This window comes from Halichoerus grypus, chromosome 6 (genome assembly GCF_964656455.1).
Source record: "Halichoerus grypus chromosome 6, mHalGry1.hap1.1, whole genome shotgun sequence".
Classification (NCBI taxonomy): domain Eukaryota; kingdom Metazoa; phylum Chordata; class Mammalia; order Carnivora; family Phocidae; genus Halichoerus; species Halichoerus grypus.
In genome coordinates, this window is record NC_135717.1 from 126,897,462 (window position 1) to 126,919,439 (window position 21,978).

General features: G+C 33.9%; 1 protein-coding gene across 4 annotated transcripts in view; it reads left to right on the forward strand.

The window, feature by feature from the left end:
• MON2 (MON2 regulator of endosome-to-Golgi trafficking) overlaps window positions 1-21,376 on the forward strand; it is a 102,637-nt gene extending 81,261 nt beyond the window's left edge. For all 4 annotated transcript variants that reach the window (XM_036122872.2, XM_078076210.1, XM_078076211.1 and 1 more), the window contains 6 exons: window positions 827-1,017; window positions 7,242-7,302; window positions 8,496-8,619; window positions 11,561-11,768; window positions 14,667-14,749; window positions 20,389-21,376. In XM_036122872.2, coding sequence (XP_035978765.1) covers window positions 827-1,017; window positions 7,242-7,302; window positions 8,496-8,619; window positions 11,561-11,768; window positions 14,667-14,749; window positions 20,389-20,552 — 831 coding nt within the window. In that variant the 3' untranslated portion in view covers window positions 20,553-21,376. The remainder of the gene's footprint in view (window positions 1-826; window positions 1,018-7,241; window positions 7,303-8,495; window positions 8,620-11,560; window positions 11,769-14,666; window positions 14,750-20,388) is intronic.
• The last annotated feature ends 602 nt before the right edge of the window (window positions 21,377-21,978 follow it).

Consider the following 21,978-nt stretch of genomic DNA (forward strand, 5'->3'; position numbering starts at 1 on the left):
CATGCAAACGATCTATTGATAGTGCTCTGAGACAACTCACTGTGGTAGTTTGGTCAGTCTGGTCTTCTAGTTGCTGGATAGAAGTGTGACTGTAGGAGTTTATTCTGAATCACCAAATTAGTTCTTTAATGGTTTATAGCAACCTACCGCAAAAGTTGACCAGTTAAAAAGTAAGTCTCAACATCGTAGTCACTATACATAGCTCAGATGCTTTACTCCTGTATCCACAAGGGTTAAAGAATAAACTATCGTTTTAATCATCAGTTTTACTGAAATAACTTGGAAATGGAAAAAAAATACATTAAAATGTTGGAGTAGAATATAAAATTCAAAGAATTTTAGAGATAAAATATAAGACTTCAAAGTATTGATGCTTTAGGTTATGTTTACCTAACCAATCATGAAAACAAGGTATTGATCTCTGTTAGATGGGAGAACCCCATCAGTCAAATTATTTTCTGCTAGGAAAACTATGGCAAAATGTTCTAATTCCATAACAGCAATTTGAGAGAAGCTGCAAAATTGTAAGTTTACTACTCCTATCTTAAGTTTTCAGATAACATCCCTATGTTTTATGATGAGAAACTGAAGTTCAGAAAGTTGTTACTTGTTCAAGGTCATTGTTTGTAAAATGGAGACAGAGTATCTTTCTAGGCAGTAGATTTGAGGACTGTGTCTGAAAATTGATCTTTCTAGAAAATAACATCCTTTTTAAAGTGAAAATACCTATGCTATTACTTTTTTCTGCTTTAGTTTTTTTAAGTAATTAAAGTTGTATGTATATATTTTAATTAATACATATCTTAAACTGTCTTTATTTTCACAGACACTTAGGGTTCCTCTCAGTTTGAAATATTCCTGCCCTTCTGAAAGCACATGGAAATTAGCAGTATCTTCTCTCCTCAAAGTTCTTTCTATTGGGCTACCTGTTGCCCGGCAGCATGCTTCTTCTGGAAAATTTGACAGTATGTGGCCAGAACTAGCCAACACTTTTGAAGACTTTCTCTTTACTAAAAGGTCAGCTCATTCAATTTTACAGTTGTAAGATAATCTCTCAAAAATATATAATGCCTGCAATTGATCTAAAAACAGTATTTCTCATTATTCATTAACAGAGTAATTATTAAGATTGCTCCATCGTATACAAAGCACAACTGATTGATTAAACATTTATCCACTAGCTACATTATCTGTGAGCAAATGGAGATTTTTGCTTTTCACAGTGTTTTTGGTTTTAAGACAGGTATCTATAAGACTATATGGATGCATCATAATTAAGGTTTTTTTTTTAAAGATTTTATTTATTTATTTGAGAGAGAGAATGAGAGAGAGAGAGAGCACATGAGAGGGGGGAGGGTCAGAGGGAGAAGCAGACTCCCCGCTGAGCAGGGAGCCCGATGCGGGACTCGATCCTGGGACTCCAGGATCATGACCTGAGCCGAAGGCAGTCGCTTAACCAACTGAGCCACCCAGGCACCCCATAATTAAGGTTTTAACTCAATGAAGCTAAGAAGATCTGTTTTTTAAATCTGCTGCCCATTTGACATTGCAAGAAGAAAATAATTTCTGAAAATCAGTATTTTACTGGAATCAGTAAGATTAGTGGTGATAATGATTAGCTCTTTAAGATGTTAGGTTTGGCAAAGAAGAGTGGAATTTTCACTATGTGATATCCACCTGAGGGCTTATGTTTATGGATCTTCTTTTGACCCCTCACTGAGTGAGAGTAGGATAATTGGAACACACACTACATATTTTGAAGGAGGAATCTTCTGTGGGTTAACTTAAATTTTGCTGTGTGAAAGCATATCTGGTATTTCAAAATTGAAAGTAATGACATCCTAATTTCTGTTTCCACAAATGGTCAAATTTTGTTTTACTTTCTTTTGTATTTCTCATCTCTAGAAATCTTACAGATACCAATGCAAGTGTACTCTTTGTATTTGCAGAAAAATTATAGGGACTCAGAGCATATTCAAACAAATTATGTTTTTATATTTAACCCTGAAAATATGAGTTCCTCTGTGGACTCCGTTGCCTGAAATCACTATGTTAATTTGTATGAATCAAATAGGTTTAGAAATTTACACTTTTCTCTTTCTTTCCCAGTTATCTGTATATGCATGTTGCTTTATTAATACAAGCTTTTAGATTAGGTTTTTTTGGCAATGAGTAAAACTTCTTTAAGAATTTCTTTTCCTGGGGCACCTGGGTGGCTCAGTCACTTAAGCGTCTGCTTTTGGCTTAGGTCATGATCCTGGAGTCCCAGTATCGAGCCCCTCATCGGGCTCCCTGCTTGGCGGGGAGTCTCTTTCTCCCTCTGCCCTTTACCTGCTTGTGTGCTCTGTCTCTCTCTCGCTCTCACTCGCTCTCAAATAAATAAATAAAATCTTAAAAAAAAAGAATTTCTTTTACTGTGGCTGAGTCTTTCCACTATCTTACTTATTCTCAAGTTTCTTGTTGAATATTCTTATTTTATTAAATTCAGTTTAATGAAATAATTTTTGTGTGTTTGTGTGCAGGAGGTAGAAAATGAAATCAAAGTCTTAATGATAGATACTGTACATCTTATGTCATTTTGTATTAATGCAGCTGTACTATAATTTCATTGCAGTCTTTTGCCTGACTATGGCCCTATTTACATTAAAGGTTTGAGTGTATTTGGTATGTTGAAAAATCATATTGCTTAAGAAGCAGCCATTATAGTGCACTGACTCAGGAGCTGGGCCACCTGGATTCAAATCCCAACAGTTACTTTGTAACTGAGATATTTTCATCTGTTAAGTAGGAATGATAATGCTACCTAACTCATAGGGTTATTATGAGGATTAAGTCACTTAAAATAAGTGACTGCTGGAGTATTATGTCACTTATTTTTATTTTTTGAGAGAGAGTAGGTTTGGAAGGGCAGAGGGAGAGTGTGAGAGAGAATCTTAAGCAGGTTCCACGCCCAGTGTGAAGCCCAACGAGGGGCTCTATCTCACAACCCTGAGATCACGACCTGAGCCAAAATCAAGAATTGGACGCTTAACTGACTTGGCTACCCAGGCACCCAAGTATTAAGTCACTTAAAATAAGTGACTGCTTAGAGTAGTACCTGGCACATGAGTGCTTTTAAAATGCTTGCTGCCACTTTAATTATCCTCATTATTGTTATTTCTTTTCCTTAAGAGAAAGTGATATTGTCCATATCCTTTCCCCTGAAACAGCCATATTTTAAACCAGAATTTTAAAGACCCAAGCTCTAAATAACTGGGAGTAGAAATTTACTTCTAAATTTGGGATTGCTTATAATGGGTAGAAAATAATAAAGGTACTAAATTCTGCTGTCAGTAACACAGAATTAGCATTCTAAGTTGTGATTATTCTAGTTACAGATTTAAGCCTTCTGCTATCCTATATTGAGGGTCAGGAGACCCATGACCTACTTTGGACTCTGCCACCTCCTTTCTGTTGACCTTGAACTGGTTGTTTCCCTTCAGTAGGCATCGTTTTCTCTTAATTATAAGATGAAATGAATTGATCAGTTGTGAAGGTCTACTAGTTTATATATCTTGACTTAAATTTTTCATCAATGTGAAAACAGCTAAGATGGATAAAGCCAGTCCAAAAATATTTTAAGGCTCAAATTGAAAGCTTTCATTAGTTAGTTGAAGTTAAAAATGCAGTGCTCATGAAGAGAACTTAAAAACGATGCATATTTTTAGTTTCATGAGAAGGCTTTGTTTTTTGTTTTCCAAATACTTGATTACTTTGGAAATCACAAAATTTTATTTTATGTCACATATATACTTGTTCTATAACTGAAGTCCATCACTAGTATTTGAACAGTAAGGTGGTGTTTCAGAATGTCGCTTGGAGTAACAAGACTTAGGTTTTTAAATATTTGGGTATATTTTATGTTGGAACATTTATAAATCCTTTAACTTAATATATACTCTAAGACTTTGTGAATAACCATGCCTTTCTCTGATATTTCTTAGCTTTTTTTTTCGGTCTGTAAGCTGTTTTGGCAAGGCAGTATAATAACAAAGAAATACAAATAAAACCAAAATTAGCTAGAAGAAAACAAAGGCTTTGGACATTATTGAGGACTATGATAAGTAAATACTTTAAATGAGAAAAAGAAAAAACATGATTAAAGATGAAAAACATAAACACTGTGATCTGGTAGACACTTGAGGTTTATTAGGAATTCATTCAATCATCCTTAGAGTACTGAAACATGGTTTTTATCCTGTAGAATACACTTGGGCTAGTGTGAGAATTCATACAGTTAATGGTCAGTGGACTTTAAGTTTAAAATCACTAAGTAGTACCTAAAAGAAATCAGGTGAAACATATTCACACAAAAACTTATTCAGTAATGTTCATAGCAGTATTTTTCATAATAGCTAAAAATGAAAACAATCCAAATGTTTATCAGCTGTTGAGTGGATAAATTAAATGTCGTATATCCATAGAATGGAATATTCAGCCATAAAAAGGGATAAAATACTGATGCATGCATGCTACAGTATAGATGAATCTTGAAGATGTTATGCTAAGTGAAAGAAACCAGACACGAAAGGCCATATATCGTATGATCTCATTTATATAGTATATCCAGAATAGGCAAATGCATAGAGACAGAAAGTAGATTAATGGCCACAGATGGGAGGAGGAGACAATGAGGAGTGACTGCAAAAAGTACAGAATGTCATTCAGGAGTGATGAAAATATTCTAGAATTAGAAGTGGCACAACTTTGTGAATATACTAAAAAGCACTGAATTAGACACTTTAAAAAGGTGAATTTTATGGTATATGAAATTGTATCTCAATACATTTTTTTAATGTACCATGCAGAGAGAACTGACAAAAAATACAAATAACACTTTATCAGTTTGAAGCCTCTTTTATTTCAAATAAAGATTCGTAAAAATAATTTTTAAAAAAATCACTAACTGGGGCGCCTGGGTGGCTCAGTTGGTTAAGCGACTGCCTTTGGCTCAGGTCATGATCCTGGAGTCCTGGGATCGAGTTCCGCATCGGGCTCCCTGCTCAGCGGGGAGTCTGCTTCTCCCTCTGACCCTCCCCCCTCTCATGCTTTCTCTATCTCAATCTCTCTCTCAAATAAATAAATAAAATCTTTAAAAAAAAAAATCACTAACTTACAAACCTCAATCTTAGAGAATTTAAGGATCTTATATGGCCCATTTCTACCTGCAATATTGACAGTCTCTGCTTATAATTTATAGGTAATCTGTGTTAATCATCAGTGTTTTTTGATATGCTCGAAGTGTTTAGTAAGGATACTAACTCTAAGTTAAATAACAATTAGTTTGGGTTTTGAGATCAGAATACTTAACCTATGCATGATCGAATAATTTCCCAATTTTATTGATCACTGGGATTAGGAGTAATGAACTTTTCAGTTTCTGACTTTGTGTGCTACCTTCTTTCCTCATTATAAAATATTTTAAAAATCCATTTAAGTGTTTCTGATATATGATTCCATTAACATTAATATTATTAGTGTCTGTTCCTAATAATGCCTTTTTTAAATTGGTAGTCAGCCCATCCTTAGTTATGTCCACCATCATCAGAATTTTTTTGTATCAATGAACACTTACATTACTTGATTATAAATTAGAATTAAACATACAGATACAGATAGGATCTGTGAAGCTACTTTAGTAGTAGTGGTTATGAAATTCTCACCATTGGTGCAAATTTGGGTATGTCTTTAAATTTTTTTCCTGTAGTTTACTACTACCAGATTATAGAGTTAGTCTAGGACTTGCACACCAGAATGCAAGTTTCATGCAACAGGGACTGGGTCCATCTTATTCACAGCTGGATCTTGTATAGTGCCTGATACAGAGTATTTGGTACTCAGTAAATATTTGTTGGATGGAAATATCTAAGTCAAACAAAAAAGATCTGGTACCCATACTAGAATGCACGCATGCGCGCGCGCGCGCGTGTGTGTGTGTGTGTGTGTGTGTGTGTGTGTGTGTGTGTATTTGACCAAATAATACCAAATAAGGCAAAAATAGCCCTAGATATAAAAGTGTACACTGTAACTCTAATCCTAAATATGATAACACTATTTTTACATTTACAACATGAAAGAGAAGGATTTAAGCTCAAATATCGGAGAAGTGGGGCGCCTGGGTGGCTCAGTCGTTAAGCGTCTGCCTTCAGCTCAGGTCATGATCCCGGGGTCCTGGGATCGAGCCCCGCATCGGGCTCCCTGCTCGGCGGGAAGCCTGCTTCTCCCTCTCCCACTCCCCCTGCTTGTGCTCTCTCTCTCGCTGTGTCTCTCTCTGTCAAATAAATAAATAAAATCTTTAAAAAAAAAAAAAAACAAATATCGGAGAAGTGTAGGGTCAAATTCTGACCTTGTCATTTGCTTACAGTACATTCTTGGTCATATTACTAGCATTTGAAGCCTCAGTTTCCTCTTCTGTCAATTACATGAGGAAAAATACTACATGTGGTTACTGTGCAATCATAGGAGGTAATACAAATAAAGCTCTTAGTACATTGGCTGGCTCTGTAATTTTAGCTGTTATTATTATTGTAATAATCATTAACATCTGATTCTCAGCTGTTTATAAGTAGTTAATATTTCACTGTTTCATAAGTTTAATACCATTTTACTGTTCATTCTTATTAAGAGTCACATGGTTTAGAATTTGCCTTGGTTCTCAGAATGTTGATTTCCACTGATCTTGCTGGAACAATTTTCTGCTTTTTTTTTTTTTTAGATGTTCTCTTTTTTATTGTAAAGATCTTTAATATATTGTGTTTATTATAAATTATTATAATAATTGATTATTATGGGCAGTGATTAATGGGCAGTCTCTGAATGAATAGTTCAGCAGATGACCAAGACACTCTTAAGTCTCTGGCAATATAAGTGAATTCAGGTATCATCACAATGGTAATTTTTGTTGTTACTGCAGATGATAGTAATATCCTCACTTTTTATTGTTTTTTCGTTCATTAGTACTGAAAGGAGTTTAGTTTTACAGATTTTATTTAGTTCAGATTGGACCGAGCATTTTTGTAGCCAGAAGTTCATGTTTGTAATTAGTTTAGTCACACTGATAACTTTAATTAAAAATAACTGTTCTTTTAAATAAATGGTAATGTTTAACCTGGTTGAGAAAATACTTTTTGTCATTTGAATACTGTTTATTTTCAGGGAACATTTTACCTTTTAAAAATCAAGTGTTTTGTTTATTTTTTTAGCATACCTCCAGATAATCTCTCTATTCAAGAATTTCAAAGAAATGAAAGTATTGATGTTGAGGTGAGGAAGCTATTTAAAACATTTTCCCATAACCATTTGTGCAAACCAAATAGTAGAAATGTTGAAACTATAAAATTGCTAAGAGAAGAAGTAAAGTGATAGGTTTAAGATTGAACCTAAAAGCAGTAAAACTCTCACAAAGATTAAAGGTTAGTTTTGAAAGAACTGACATGATTTCCTTATTTTGTTAGCTTTTAGTCTAAATACTCAGTTGTGTCCATTTAATAATTTAAGAAAGCAGTTGATTCAGTAAAATCTATTGGTTATTGAACATGTATTTGAGAGTTTGCTCTATAGTTTGGCAAACCAGGTGTTGTGGTTCAAAATTATAAGTTGTTTAGAATTTTTTTTAAGTAGGCTCTATGCCCAACATGGGGCTTGAGCTCATGACCCTGAGATCAAGTGTCACACAGTCTTCCGACTGAGCCAGCCAGGCACCCCTAGATTTCTGTTTTTAACCAGAAGTAGATAGAGCCTCCAGAACTCTGGAGGCACATAATGGGTGTTTTTTAAAGAATATATTTTTTTAATTGTAAATGGAGTTTAAAGAAGTCGTTTTTTGGTTATGGGTTTTTTGTTGGGGAAGGTGTTTTGATGATTTTCCTTTAAGTGGGATAAAAGATCTTTTAAGTAAATAAGTAAACTACTTTGAAGTGTACATGAAAAGTATATGCATCATGTACATATAAAATATTGCCTTTTGTCCATTAGTGTTTTTCTTCTTTTTCTTCAAAGGGCAAAATAACACATTATATGTTAGAAATGAGCTATTTAGCAAAAATGAATATGACTTTACTTTCTCTTTTGGCTTGTTTACAGTTCTAAAAAGGTGATTTAACTTTTATTCTTAATTCTGTTTCGGATATTTTATTCTAACATGGATACATTTCATATGAGATCAACATATATTAAAATGGCTGCATAGTAAACAGTTTATAGGATTGACTGTTTTGTAATTGACTATAAAAAAATAAAATAAATTTATTGTTATTATTACTAAGACAGATGAAGGAAGTAGGCTACTCATCTACTCATCCTGTATGTTAACATTAAAATATTTATGTACTTAATTAAGGAAGATTCTTTAATCAATTTTCTTTTAAAATAAAATTTAGATTTTACTGTAGAAATTGTCATTTGATTGGTCTTTTTCAAGAAAAAAAATGCATTTGAGTTTGCCTCTTTTGTTTTAGGTAGTTCAGCTTATCAGCACTGAGATACTACCTTATGCCAATTTTATTCCTAAGGAATTTGTCGGTCAGATAATGACTATGCTTAATAAGGGCTCAATACATTCTCAGTCATCTTCATTTACAGGTATGTTATTTTAATGATTTATTAAAAATGTTAGTAAGTATTGAAGTACTTTGGAAGAAGCTGATTGTAGAAATGTTTAGTCCTGTGATTGTGGTAAAATGTAAACTGGAGAATAGTAGGGTAAATTTTAAGAATGTAATAGAACATTAAGTTTTATGAGGGGAAAATGTGGTGAATAGTCTGTGAATTATGTGTTATGAATTAAATTGCAGAGCACTTAGGAAATCTGCCTAAGTCACTGTTGGCTGACACAAGTTAACAGTTTTGTGAAGTCATGGATTATTGGGAAGTAATGAGTGTATATTCTGCCACCTAGCAGTTGGCTAACTTCTTTGAGTCTCAGTTTTATCATCTGTGAAATGAAGATATTAGTATCAGTCACTCAGAATTATAAATTACAGTTAGTCAGTTAAAACAAATAGATGCCTTAACATTTGTTAATGGAACTAAATTTAGTAAATTCTTACTATGTGCAGGGTATTCTGCTAGAATGTTACCTCTTTCCTCACAGTATTTCTATGAGGATAGTTTCCACCATATTGCAGAGGGGAAATGGGTTGAGAAAGGTTGGAAAAATTATCCATAATCTAAACGCTGGAAGCCAAATTCATCCTTAAAAAGAACTCCATGCTTCTTTTCATTTTATCATGCTACTTTATTGGGAGATAGTACTTAAATTGCTTTTTGCTATTATTTCTCTTTTTCTAAACCTGTGCTCAATTGTTAAATATAATTGTGGTGTCATAACGTGATTTTTCTCTGAGATGATTAAAAAAGTATAAATTTGTGCCATGCATATCCTTAATCCCCAGAATTTACCAGAGCCATGACTAACTTCTGCGGAACTGTGCTAAACACTTTAAAAAGCATTTAAATGTGTACAGTTTGGCCACTAGATGTCTCTCATATTGCTTACTTCACAAACTACAGTAGTTCTTTTCTCAGCCCAGTGATAAAGTGATAAAAGTGATCTGATAAAGTGCAGATATAACGAAATAAAAATCTCAGAAAAAAAAATTAAAACCTACTTATGTTAATGCAGTCAGCTTTTTATTATTAAGAGTATATAAAAATTTCTAGATACATTTTTATAAAAAGGAATTTACGAACAATATTTATAATCAGATGTAAATATTTTAAGCTAAGTAAGAACTACTGAATTGCCATGTATACTTTTTCAAGCAGTTTCTGATGATACCTCTTGCCATTTATAGTACTAAATATACCAAGATAAGGAAGGTACATGGACCTTCTTTGCTATAGGACACAAACTTCTCAGTTTGAACTTGGAGGGCTTTTTTAAACGTATATGTAGAGTTGGTCCGTGCTAAACTGGACCAACCTATAAAGACTTAGGTTCCAGTCATCATTTTTGGTCCATCACTCTTAAGTATGACCTGATAGCCAAAGCTTTCAGAGAAAATCTTCCAACACAAAAGAGAAAAACCAAAACAAATGAAGAGGGAGTAAAAGAAACTCAGAGGAAAGGTAAATTCAGGGCCACAGAAACATTCTGTCCCCAAAAGCACAATTATAATTAGGATCTTCAAAGAGTTAAAAGATTTTACATCCATGAAACAGAAAATGCTATTAAGAAAGAGCAATCATTACAAGAAAGAGTTCATAGAAACTAAAAATGTGATCACTGAAATAACAAGTCCAGTGAAGGGTTGCAAGAAAATATAAGGAAATAACCCAAAAGCAGAGAAAGACAAAAAAGTGAGCACTATGACAAGAAAGAAAGAAAATGAATTGAAGAGGTCTAACATCTGACAGTGGGTCTTCCAGAAGGAGAAAATATAGAGCAAAGCTAAAAGGAAATTATCAAAGACATAAACCAAAGAAATCAGTCTCCAGATTAAAAATGGTCACTCAGTAACCAGAAGAGTGAAAGAAAAAAGATCCACAAATTTCATGTTGTCATGAAATTTCAGAGTACTTGGGCTAAAGAGAAGATTTTACAAGATTTCAGAAAGAAGAGAAAAAAGGCCAACACAAAAGAATTTTGTCAAGATGATACTGGACTTCTCAGTAGCAGCATTGGATGCTAACAGACATTGATGCAGTGGTTTCAGAGTTATAATTGGAAAGGATTTTTAACATGGAGTTTCCATACGTAGGCCCATCGTTGTCAGAGTATAAGCATAGATGGTAATTCTCAAATGTCAGCATGCATTATAATCAGCTGCAAGGGCAAGCTGTTGCTGGGCTGTATTCTCTGAGCTTCTGATTCAATAGGTCTGGGGTGGGATATGAGAATTTGCATTTCTAACGAGTTCTCTGGTGATGCTGATGCTGCTAGGTACTACTCTTTGAGTACCACAGAAAAGTAATGACATTTTCGGAAGTGCAAGTTCTGAAAAATTTTACTTCCTAGTCAGTCTTTCTCAGGTACTTCAGAATGTGCTCCATGAAAACAAAGGAGTAAACCAAAGAAACAGAAGGCATGGATCTAGGAAGTGGGGTAGAAAACAAGAGAGAATAAAAACAATTCTGAGGGTGTGGCAAAGACTAGTTCGAGGATATAGCTGGACAGCAGGTCTGGAGAGCAGCTAGTCCACACTAGAGCAGAGATCTGGCTCTGGGAAAGATGTTGCCAAGAAGAAGGAAGAAAGGGAGGGAGGGAGGAAGAAGGAAGAAAGAGTATCGCCAAGTATGACCTTGTGGAAAACTATTGAGAAGTATTTTATAGTGCTGTCAAAGGGTATAAAAAGACAAAGATAAGAGAAATATTATGTAGAAGTGATGACAGTGGACAGTCTTGCCTTGTTTTTGATCTTGCAAGGGGGAAAATTGCTATATATCTGCTGTTAGCTGTAAGTTTTTCATAGATGCCTTTCATCAATTGAATTTCCTTCCATTTCTAGTTGGCTAAGAGTCGTTATCATTAAGGTTATTAATTTAACCTTTCGTTAACCATTAAAAATTTTTAATTTTACAGAAGCAGAGATTGATATTCGTTTGAGAGAGGAATTTTCTAAAATGTGTTTTGAAACATTGCTCCAGTTTTCCTTCAGTAACAAAGTCACAACACCTCAAGAAGGCTACATCTCACGAATGGCACTCTCAGTGCTTTTAAAGAGATCTCAAGATGTGCTTCATCGTTATATAGAGGATGAAAGATTAAGTGGTAAATGCCCTCTTCCAAGGTATAAATTTTATTTTATAGATGAAGGAAATATGTTACCATAGTTACTAATAATAAAAAAGCTCTAAGCATCAAGTTGTTTTTATAAGTGATTTGAACGTAACCTGAAGCTGTTTATAATTTTATTCATTTTATACAGTGTAAATATTCATAAGTTTTGCTGCAGATATATTAGTGTATTTTATTATGGGTGCTCTTTCAGACTCCTTATGGAGGGTAAGTAATATATATGTACCAAATTTCCTTTTTGGATTTAAAAGAAAATTTTGAATTCTAAAATATATCGTCTTAAGGATTTCTGGATAAGGACTTGTGGATCCGTATGAGCACATGAGTATGAATCTCTCTAGAGAGACAATAATAGATCAATCATACTCTAGGAACTTCCTAGGTTGTTTTACAGTTATTTTTAGATTTCTCTATAAGTCAGCTAGTGATGTCTTAGATCTTCTTTTCATCTGATTTGCTTAATTAAGCCCTTGTTCCTAAACTAATTTGCTTACCATTTAGTCAAGCTGTGTCGTAGAATGGACTCTAGGCCTTTCTGCTAAGCTAAGACTAATCAAAGTTGGGGTAGAAATCAGAATTCATCAAAAAATGCAATCATAACTTAGGGTTATGTCACCAATCTATTTTTTAATGTGGGAATTAGAGTTTAAGGCAAAACAAATGAAACAAAATAATGTTGGAAGACAAAGTTGTCAAAGTCAGGAAAGAGTTACGAAAATCATTATGGGTTCCATCTCATATAAGGTAGTATTGGAGAGGTAAATCACCAGCCCTAATCTTTGTGTACATTCTTATTTACATAATAAAATTTTGGAGTGAGAATTGACTTGTCAGAATACAAAGACATTTTAAAAGCTTTTGATATGTATTACAAATTCCCTACCAGAGATTTCTACCAATTTACATTATGATTTATTTTATCTTTTAAAATTTGATGAATGAAAAATAGTTACATAGTAGTTTGCTGTTGTTATTTTTTTTAATTATCAATGCTTATTAGTCATTTATATTTCTATTTTGGGGGTCCAGCTGTATTTTGAATTTCTAAAACATAAATTATACCTCCTCCTATTCAGATTTATATGCGAAAGTTCCAAAGACAGGTGTTGGTAATTTGGTTATGGGCATAATTGAAAATTGATTTATCAGAATTATCTCTGAAGTATACTCGGAAAAGCAGTAATAAAGTTGTTTTGCTTGGAATATTTTTATTTATTAGATTATAACATTATTTGATTTCAGAAAGCAATTTTTCCTTGTTTATGTTTTTAGTGTTTATTGCTTTTAAATTGAGTCTTTTTTTTTTTTTTTTTTTTTTTAGATTTTTTATTTATTTATTTGGCAGAGAGAGACACAGCGAGAGAGGGAACACAAGCACGGGGAGTGGGAGAGGGAGAAGCAGGCTTCCCGCGGAGCGGGGAGCCCGATGCGGGGCTCGATCCCAGGACGCTGGGATCATGACCTGAGCCGAAGGCAGACGCTTAACGACTGAGCCACCCAGGCGCCCCAAATTGAGTCTTATTTATAGTTGTCCTATAAAGTGTTATATCGTATCATCCTGTGTTTGACTCAGTATCATTACATTATTTTCTAAACTACATCACAACACAATAACATTCTTCTATGCTTAAAAAGGGAGACTTGAAATATACTCTGTCGTAATATTAGAAAAGTCTTTTTTGGGGGTGCCGGGTGGCTCAGTCGTTAAGCGTCTGCCTTTGGCTCAGGTCATGATCCCAGGGTCCTGGGATCGAGCCCCGCATCGGGCTCCCAGCTCTGCAGGAAGCCTGCTTCTCCCTCTCCCACTCCCCCTGCTTGTGTTCCTGCTCTCGCTGTCTCTCTCTCTGTCAAATAAAGAAATAAAATCTTAAAAAAAAAAAGAAAAAAAAGAAAAATCTTTTTTGTAGAGTGAAAACACAGATTCTTATCAGGACTGAGGAGACTATGTAGGGAGAAAGAAGGGAATCAAGCTACTCTTGTTGGTCCTTTACTCCCAAGTTCATTCTTCATTGCTAATGTCTCCAAATAGTACTGCCTTAGGATTAATTTTGAGCATGTTTCTTTTGTTGTATTAGAAAGTTAAATAAGTACTATTGTAATTTTTTTTCCCACCCCAGCACTATTGTAAATTTTTTTTAAAAGATTATTTATTTGAGAGAGAGAGAGTACAAGGGTGGGGGGGAGAGGGAGAGAGAGAGTCAAGCAGACTCTGCGCTGAGCTCAGAGCCCAACGTGAGCTTGACCTCATGACCCTGAGATCATGACCTCATGACCCTGAAATCATAACCCTGAGATCACAATGAGGCCAAAACCAAGTGTTGGATCATGACCTCATGACCCTGAAATCATAACCCTGAGAGCACAATGAGGCCGAAACCAAGTGTTGGACGCTTAACCAACTGTGCCACCCAGGCATCCCTGTACTATTGTAATTTTAAATGTCCTTCTAACAGCATGATAAAGTATATGCCAGGAGGTAGTAGTAGTCTTTATTTCCATTTAAATTTTGGTAAATCCTTTTTAGCACTAACTAGTTAAAAAGGAAAAAAACACCCACTTTTGTAGAGAAGCTTTAAAAGCATGTATAAAATGTCTTAAATTTAAATAGTTATGTTAAATATCTTACAAATAAATTTGGATTTGCCTGAATAGATGCCCCCCGTTTTGAAATTGATAACTTATGATAAGAATAACTCTAAATCTTATTTGTACACTGAAGTACATATTAATAAAATAATTTTTCTTTTTAAGAATTTAAAACTAACATTAACTTTGCATTGTATTGTGTCCAGTATTTTTCCAAAGTACATCTACTTGTATAAACCTAGTAAAAAACACACATGGCATATCTTAAAATCCTGATGGAAATAATTTCCCATCTCTTTTTTAGGCAACAAGTAACAGAAATCATATTTGTTTTAAAAGCAGTCAGTACTCTCATTGATTCACTTAAGAAAACTCAGCCTGAGAATGGTAAGTGCTTAGAAACTCAGTTATTCTAAACTCATAGCATTTATGTTCTATTTCTGATGTACTTCTCTATTATTATTATTAAGTTAACTAAATTTTAGGAACATAATAGCTATTAGACTTTCTTTTTTCCAGTCCTTATGACAGCAAAGAATCAAGTCCATTAGGATGTCAATTAAGTAAAATTAATTTGTAATGTTTTAGCTTCTTTATGTTAAATAACAGTTTGGCTTTTTTTTTTTTTTTTAAGTTGGTCTGAATTCAGGATGTTGCATGGATAATTCATAGTTCATATATTTTTAATGTAGAACATTACTGAGATTTTGGGTAGGTGTAGGCTTCCATCCTACGTGTGTACTGAATTACAGTGTAAATATAAACTGTACAACTTTGAATCATTTTATAGCTTTACCTCATTTGTTTCCCCTTTCTGTAACTCATTCCTCTTCTGTCCATTTTTTGTTATTGCCAGAAATGATTTTTCCAAAAGTGCAGCTTTGATCATTCATTTTCCCATCTTTGTAGAACAAAAAATTTTCATTTACCATTACCTACCAAATGCAAAGAGTACTGTTGTCAGACCACATTAGATTTATGGTTTATTTCCACTAGACATCATTTTTCCTATTTTCCCACCAAACTAAAATTCTCAGTCTACCCAAGTATTCCCAACCTTTTGCTTATTTCATTCTCCTGCCAGCATCTACCTAGTTCAAATAGCACTCCACTTTTAAGCCTTGGTTTTAATCCTTAATGGTGAGTGATTTCTCTTTTTATTGAACTCATAGCTGTTTTATGTATACCTTTATCTTAAAGCACTCCATATGTATTACAGTTACACACATACATGGCTCAGTTCCTTTAACTTGTAAACTTCTTGAGAGGCTTTTGGGGCCATGTTTTGCTCTATTTTGAATCCTCTGCATTGCAATGCAAAGTGGTTTGTTCGAGGACAGGCTAAAGAGCTGGCACCAGAATATGAGTTAATTGTGTCACTGAACACAGTGGTTCAGTTGACATTTTTTATACAACAAGCCTTTGTTAAAGAAGGAGTGTGTTGATTTATATTCTGGCCCAAGCACCTTAGCAGACTGGCACTTTAAGCAGCATTACTTTTAATACCCAAGAAGGAGGTTCCTAATAAATGCCTTATAAATGAGCCCTAGGATATTTGTTCCTGGCAGTTATTATATAATAAAAGTAAATACATATTTTTCTGTTTTCAAAATTTACCTTTGGCCTAGAAAGGGTGAGTATTATACTAAACCTTAAGGAGCAATAGATTTATATTTATTCAATCCAAAGGAGGGGGTAGAATTTGTAAGAAAATTGTGGGAGCAATATTCTGACTTCATCCCATCAAGTTCAAATTTGAGTTCTCTTAAAAAATGTTCTGGTTGATCTTTCAGAGAGGGAAACCATGCATTAACTTCCTAGTGACCAGTAAAATCTTTATTAGATCATAGGATAGAATTGGATTCTTAAACAGGAAATTCTCCAATTCCCATGTTATTGCTATAGGTGTATTAAATATAACCAGTGTATTTCGATGCATAGTGCTTGCATTATTTTGTAGGAGATTAAGACAGCTGTCAAGAATTTAAGCAGAATTTGTCAGTAACCTTTTTTTACCCTTTCTTTCCTTTCCTTTTCTTTTCTTTTCTTCTTTCTTTTTTTTTTTTTTACAAAGCCAGTGGGCCATGAATAGGGAAGTGCGTTAATGATAGATGATTTAACTTATTGTTAAAAATTGTCTAAGAGAGTTTGAATTCTGGCTCTGGACATATGAAGTGAAAATTTGAATTAAATGTAACCATAAATGATGATGATGATATTGTAACATATTAGAAACCTATGATAAGCTTCATTAAGAAACAGGAAAAAAAGGAGGTAACTTAGAAAAAGCCAGGCCTTTCCAGTGGAAATATGTTGGATTGCTCATAGCCAGTCCAGAATTAATTCAGGAGGATAGGTATAAGGTTTGGAACCAATGTATACCCAACATTTGTTTAGGACATTTGTCATTTGTTTTAGGGCTTTCTAGAGGGAGAGAAGACATTTGTTGGACTTATTTTTAATTTGGGGGCATTTTGTTTTTATTGTTTTATTTGATCTTTACTTCAAAATTTGATAGGTAGTAACCATATACATGGTTCAAATATTCAAAAACATAAAAAGACATACAGGGAAAAGTTTAAAGATCATCTTTACCCTATTTTAGATCTGTCTAGTTCTTAACTCACCATAGGCAACCATTTTTATTAGTTTGTAGATCGTTCCATAAGTTTATTATGTAAATACAAAATATATACTCCAGTGTGCCCCCAATTTTAAACATAAATGAATATACTTAATAGACCTGCATTATATCTGCTGTTCTGAATACTCTGTTTTTTTCCACTTCATATAATAGAGAGATTCTTCCATGTAATTGCATACAGCTTTTTCATTCCTTTTTGATAGGTAGTCCAAGGTGCCCACCAAGATATATAGTGGGTTTTTAAAACAATATTTTAATTTAAGAAATTTGAGTAACTTCCCCTGAGTTTAAGATGTGATCTTAAACAGTGTATTTTTGTATTTTCCTGTAATAAACCAAGAATTAATTTTGTCAGTTGACTCTCCATCTGGGGCAATCTAGGTAGGTTTCAATCTGTGTAACCTCTTTTTTTTTAATAGTAAAATACACATAAAAATTTATAATCAGCCATTTTTAAGTGTACAGTTCAGTGGTATTAAATACATTCATAATAGTGTACTGCCATCAGCACCATCCATCTCCATAACTTCTCATCTTGTAACTGGAACTCTACACTTATTAAACAATAACTCCTATTCCCCACTTCTCCCAGCTTCTGGCAACCACCATTCTACTTTCTATCATTATGATTTTGACTACTCTGAGTATCTCATATAAGTTGAAGCATATAGTATTTGTCTTTTGTGGCTGGCTTTTTTCACTTAGTATAATGTCATCATGGTTCGTTCATATCATAGCATATTGGAGAATTTCCTTTTTAAGACTGAGTAATATTCCTGTGTGTGTGTGTGTGTGTGTGTGTGTGTGTGTATCTCATATTTTCCTTATCCATTCATCCATTGGTAGACACTTGGGTTGATTCCACATTTTAGCTATTGTGAATAATGCTGCTATGAACATGTGTGTACAGAAATCTCTTCAAGACCCTGCTTTCAATTCTTTTGAGAATATACCCAGAAGTAGAATTGCTGAATCATATGGTAATTTTATTTTTTATTTTTTTAATTTTTAAATTAAAATTTTTTTTTATTTTTAGAGATTTTATTTATTCATTTGAGAGAGAGACAGAGACAGAGAGAGCAAAAACGGGGAGAGGCAGAGGGAGAGGGGGAAGCATACTGCCTGCTTAACTGGGAGCCCAACATGGGGCTCGATCCCAGGACCTGAAGATCATGACCTGAGCTGAAGGCAGATGCTTAACCATCTGAGCCACCCAGGCGCCCCTCTATTTTTTTAATTTTTTGAGGAACCACTACATTATTTTCTACTGTGGCTGTACCATTTTACATTCCCACCATGAGTGAATAAGATTCTAATTTCTCCACATCTTCATGAATACTTGGGTTTTTTTTGTTTTTCCTTTTTGTTTTTGTTGATAGTGGCCATTTTAATGAGTAGGAGGCGGGTCATATTGTTGTTTTGATTTGCATTTCCCTCATGATTAGCGATGTTGAGCATCTTTTCATGTGCATAATTGGCCATTTGTATATCTCCTTTGGAGAAATGTGTATTCAAATGCTTTGCAGATTTTTTAATTGAGGGATTTGTTTTTTTGTTGTTGTTGAAGCCTCTTTATCTGCACCTCTGTGATCAGAAGCATCTATCAGAGCACAGATCCCTGAAATTTGAAGGATGGGGTCCTTTTTGCCCACCGTGGCCTTCTGTAAGCTGTGTGCTAGCTGCTCCAGGAACACGTGCACATCTCCCAACCACATGGCTAGGAGTGAGGGATGGGTAGCTGCTACTGTGCTAAGACCTGAAATTGACCAAAATTAATCACAATATACTGTCCCAATCTACCTCAGGAAGTTGCAGGCCTTCAGTAGACTCCAGAGTTCCAAAATAGTTGCAGATTCTGCCAATGCAATTGTTGTCTAGGTGGGTAGACAAATTCCTAGTACTTCCTACTCTGCCATTTTTCTAGAATGCTCTCTGTGCAGTCTTTTGTCAAATGATTAGTGGAAAGTTTCACAGACAACAGCTGGAGCAGACGGTTTAGAACTTCTTAGACTGGTGGTTTTTAAACTGTTTTCTGTCAAGCAGCACAGTTCTTTTTACAAATGAAATTTGATACGGTTTCCTAATACATACAGATTAAAAACAGCTCTGGCCTTACATTCCCTCCCTCACCATTACCCATCAGCCCCACTCCCACTCTGAGGAAGCCCCTATTTGGGTGAAGTAAGGATTACATGAACAGGTCAACATTTCCCAAGATTAGTACTAAGCAATGAATATTAATGATGATGAGTGATGTCAGTAGATACTGAATATAAAAAAGTTCTATAACCAAATTAATTTTGGAAGCCCTGAATTAGATAAAGTTAAACCTCTTCTTTTACTCCAGGTTTTTAATAAATTCGTGTGAATTATGACTCCCCAAAAAGGAAGATAATACATATAACATGTGCCAAATTTACCTGAACATTATTTTTTTTATAAGAAGTATCTTGAAGAACACTGGTTTGAGAAACTTATTCCTTTATTCTCCAACGGAAGTTGAGATAAAGAGAAATTGGAGTGAAAAACAGAATTAAAGTTACTTAGGTATAATACAGTGTTCTTTCGTTTTTACTGTACTGCCTCCGAGATCTGAATTTTACTCCGCAAAGTGTCATATACGTATACAGTCTAACAAAGATTTGTCAGCTGGTTGTATTCCATATTGTACTCTCAGCAATATGCACAGTACTTCTAGGAAAATAGAAATGTAATACGTGATCTCAGAGTATAAGGAAATTATAAACTAATTGGGATATAACACTTTCGCCCATTCACCAAATAGCATTCAACTATACTAGTTGTTGGTGATAGTGGTGAGGACCACAGACATGTCACTCCCCGCTGAAGTTTAAATGTAGTGATATACGTTACAAATTAGGAAGCAGTATAAGAGAAGAATGGATCTGTGTGGTCACTTGACACTAAAATGAATATCAAGGATGTTACTGGGAAAATCATTTAAATATTTATATTTTTAGCATACAACTGCATAAGAAATTGAGTTGTTTTCTAATTGTTCTTGAAATATATACTACATTGTCTGGCACTTATACTGAAAATGACAAAAGTTTGAATTCCAGGTTACTTTGTCAGCTTCCAAGGCCTTCACAAATTTAAATTATCATTTAAAATGGACTTTATCGAATTTCTTGGTATTGATGGCTCTGCACACTGACCATATGTTTTTCCCTTATATCTTATTGAATATTGTGGGAAATCTTCCAAAGATTTAAAAAAAAAAAAGGGTACAGGCTTGTGGAATCTCCATATTTGGGGATATTTTTCTTTGCCTTGTATTTAGAGGATTGTTCATGTTAATTGCATAATCTCTGCTATTTAAACCCACACATTTTTGAGATTTTATACTTTTTAATTACAGTTGATGGAAATACCTGGGCACAAGTGATTGCTTTATACCCAACTTTAGTAGAATGCATCACCTGCTCATCTGCAGAAGTCTGCTCTGCACTTAAAGAGGCACTAGTTCCTTTTAAGGATTTCATGCAACCACCAGCATCCAAAGTTCAAAATGGAGAATCTTGACCAGCTACAATAATTTTAAAGAAGAAAGCTATCTCAAGAATGTTTGATCCTCAGTGAGTCTTCTATGAGAAGGACATTTCTTACTACAAATAATTCTTGGCAGCTGGTGTTGGCCTCCTTTAAATTATACTTACCTGAGTTCAATAATTCATTTTACAAGCTTACATGTCAACAAAGGCTCCTGAATGAGTAGCAGTGGAAGCCTTTAGTAAGTTAAGCTGATGGAGAGTTAATACTACATCATACCTGCTACTTTATCTTCAACTGGTGATTTAAAAGTGAGCTTATGTACAGTTTGTGGTGTATGTGTTAACGATGTACTTTTTAAAAAGAAAGAAAAGATATTTCATTCAGTCAGATTTATTAGGCTGGTGTTTTTGCACCCTTTTTCAAGTATAAAATTGTACTAAAATTTTATGCAAGATGGTACTGTAACATTCCATATTATCTATAACCAGCCTTTGTAAACAAAGGGAACTGATAAACTTGTGTGTATAATAAATGGTACAGTTCTGTATAAAATAGTTGCATTTATTGTTTAAATTTTTAAAATATTGATAATGTTAAATGCTTGAAGCTGTATTTATTATTAATACAAAATTGTTTGCTTACATTTTTACTTATAATTTGCCTTCTTAAGCAGCAGGTATGCTCACCATATGATCATGCAGTTATCTCAGTGCTTATTTTAAATGTATTTACCAGTGACTATTAAACATCTGACCAGAAAGGTCATGTGAACACAGCAGCAAATAGTTTATGATTTGCTGATTTTGCAACTTTGAAGTATAAGTTATTAACTAAATACATTGGGATATATTGTAGCGCTCTGAATCCATCATACCTCATTTCTTTAAATATCTTTCCCAGCTTTCACATAAATCTGTCTGTTTTTATATTTGGTGTCTGAATTTTAAAGACTTTTCATATTATATTTCTACTGATTTTTTTTTCCCCCACTGACTAAGCATTTATCACTGTCTTTGAATTATGACCCAGGCAAGATGATTCCAGATTTCCAAATTTTGCCTGTGAAGTTTTGTTCATTTTAGTGTTTCATTTTGTAATGTCTTCTCAAGAAGAAAAATAACTATGCTAACCCATAAATATAAAATGTGTGTGTATTCTAAAACAATGAGAAGTGTATTTTTGGAGATAGTGAAAAATTTAGAAGTACAGTAAACTTTCTGTCATGGAGTAAATTGCTAATTTTGTTTCACTTTCCTCTCTTAGTGAAGAAGAAAAATGCTCTTGAGTACATTAACTTGTTTCTTAAAAAAACTAATTTAGCTTACTGTATTTTTTATTTAATGGATTATTATATTATCATATTTTTCTTAAATTTTCGTAAATGTGAAGATGCAAAGATGTTTAAAACAATGATTAAGAAATCATAATGGTTTCAGTATTATGTTAGTGTGCTGGA